This window comes from Lipotes vexillifer, unplaced genomic scaffold (assembly GCF_000442215.2).
Source record: "Lipotes vexillifer unplaced genomic scaffold, Lipotes_vexillifer_v1.1 scaffold1011, whole genome shotgun sequence".
Lineage (NCBI taxonomy): Eukaryota > Metazoa > Chordata > Mammalia > Artiodactyla > Lipotidae > Lipotes > Lipotes vexillifer.
In genome coordinates, this window is record NW_006787698.1 from 1,905,668 (window position 1) to 1,907,767 (window position 2,100).

A 2,100-nucleotide genomic window follows, 5' to 3' on the forward strand; every position below is an offset into this window, starting at 1 on the left:
GAGGAAGGACAGGATGCGCGACACTGGCTCCTACAGAGCCCCCCCAGGCCCCCAGCGCCGCCCCCCCCCCCCGCCCCGTTTAAGCTGAGTCTGAGCTGGGTCTTCTTTCTCTTACTTGGAAAAGAAAGCATTCTAATTTCACAGGACTCAAGGCAGCAGCCACACCCCACGTGTCCCGGTGACCTGTGGGAGGCTCCGAGAGCCTTCCAGGCCCTGGGAAGGACAGTCCCCACGGGGGTCACTCACCAACACGCGCTCACTCATGTTCTGGCCAAATATGAATTTGCTGCTGGCGGCGTCGGCACTGTTGGCTGAGCTCTCTAAACTGAAGAGGAGACATGCTGTGAGCGCAGGGTGGCACAGGGCCAGGCGGTGTGCGCGCCCACACGCGCGGAGCACCCACACGGTCGGAGCGGAAAGCACGGTCGAGGCCCCGCTCCGCCTCGGGCTGGGCTGGCGTGCCAGGGACAGGTACCCGCAGGCCTCCATGCCAGGCCTCTCCAGGCGGCAAACACAGACCCTTGGCTCGCACCGCCTGGTACCAACTGCCCACGGGCGCCGTGTGACACACCAGATGCCCGTCTTCCCCAACCCCCAGGAGGTGGGCAGCACCGCACAGAGGCTGAGCGCAGGGGCGGTCCGTCCACTCCCAGCAGACAAACCCGGCTGTCCCTTGCCAGTGGGCTGCCCCCGGGAGGCACTGCAGCTCTCTGGGTCCCTCCCCAGGCCTGCACCAAGGAGGTGATGCCTCCTACGGGGCGGCTGGCAGGTGACACGGGATGACCTTCGGGGAGCGCTCAGCAAACGGCAGCTGCCCTGGCGGTCACACTTCATCCGGTTTAAGACATCACAGGCTGCACGTGCCTCCCAATTTGGGAAACACTCAGGTGCAAAAAATGCGTCTTAAAATATCTGATGCACTCTGCTAACCAGGGGCCAGGCAGCCAAGCAGCAAGGTCACTGTTCCCACCGGGCCTCTCCGAGGTGGGAGCCCGCACAGCGCCTGCTCTGCTGGCCCATCTCCCAGGCAGGGACGAGCCTTCCTTCTCAAACACCCCGGCAGCCAGGCTGTTGGCAAGTGCCACCACCAGTAGCGCCAACGGCGAGCCTGGATCCAGGGCAGGGAGCACCTGGTGACAGGAGACAGCCGAGCTGTCACTGGCCCACTGGGTTCGGTTCTGGGCACGAGGCCCGGGTGACAGAGGTCACTCCCGGGGCTGGGCTGCACAAGCCCACGGGACAGGGGTCCTGCCTCAGATGTCTGCTGAAGCCCGCCATCCCAGCCCCTCCACATCTGTGTCCAGAGCGGAAAAGAGGGAGGGGCTGCAGGGTGACTGGGATTCTGGCTGCACGTGCCCTTGCCCCCCCGAGGAAGGACTGGGCTGGCTCCTGGTCCAGGAGAGTCCAGGCTTCTCTGGGCCCTGAGGCAGGTACCGTGGGCGACCACGGGCCTGAGGCGGAGGCTCTCCCGGACAAGGCTGGGCACCAGGCCCGAGGCGCAGACCTGGAGCTGATGTACTGCAGGAAGTAGTTGGTGGCGGCTGGCGCTTCTGAACCGGGGTGTCCGGCCTTCTCCATGTCCACTGCTTCAGCGTTCTCATTTATTAACTGGGAGACAGAGAGGAAACACTGCTCAGGGAACGGCACGTCCTGGACCTCTGCGGCTCAGCCTGCCTCCACAGGCCCTACGCTGACATGCAGCATGGCTCCGCCTTACATGTGTGTACCCTGGGGTGTGGTAAGAGTTAAGATACAAAAGCAGTCCATAAGGCACTAGGGAGCCTTTTCTACCTTGTTTTAAAAAAGCACACTCAGGCTGGCACCTTGTTGGCATTTTTATCAATGCTTCTGCACCGAGGAATCACGGATCGCTTACAAATCTTACATTTTAAGGGGTTCATCATAAACAAAACAGAAGCATCGTTTCTCAAGGCTGCTTCTATGCCAACTGCCATGCTAGCCTGGTTAAATACATTCTCCGATGGAACTCTCCTGGGAACGCTGAGAGGTGGGTGTTAGTGACCTTGCTCTGAGTGAGGAAGCAGAGGCTCAGAGGGGTTAAGAAGCCATGGCTTTGAGTCGCCCCCCCCCCCCCCCCCC

At 61.9% G+C, this 2,100-nt stretch overlaps 1 protein-coding gene across 1 annotated transcript in view; it reads right to left on the minus strand.

The window, feature by feature from the left end:
- RANBP3 (RAN binding protein 3) overlaps positions 1 to 2,100 on the minus strand; it is a 39,087-nt gene that overhangs the window by 5,848 nt on the left and 31,139 nt on the right. The window contains exons 13-14 of the mRNA XM_007460732.1: positions 1,505 to 1,608; positions 247 to 325 (exon numbers count right to left, since the gene is read on the minus strand). Coding sequence (XP_007460794.1) covers positions 247 to 325; positions 1,505 to 1,608 — 183 coding nt within the window. The remainder of the gene's footprint in view (positions 1 to 246; positions 326 to 1,504; positions 1,609 to 2,100) is intronic.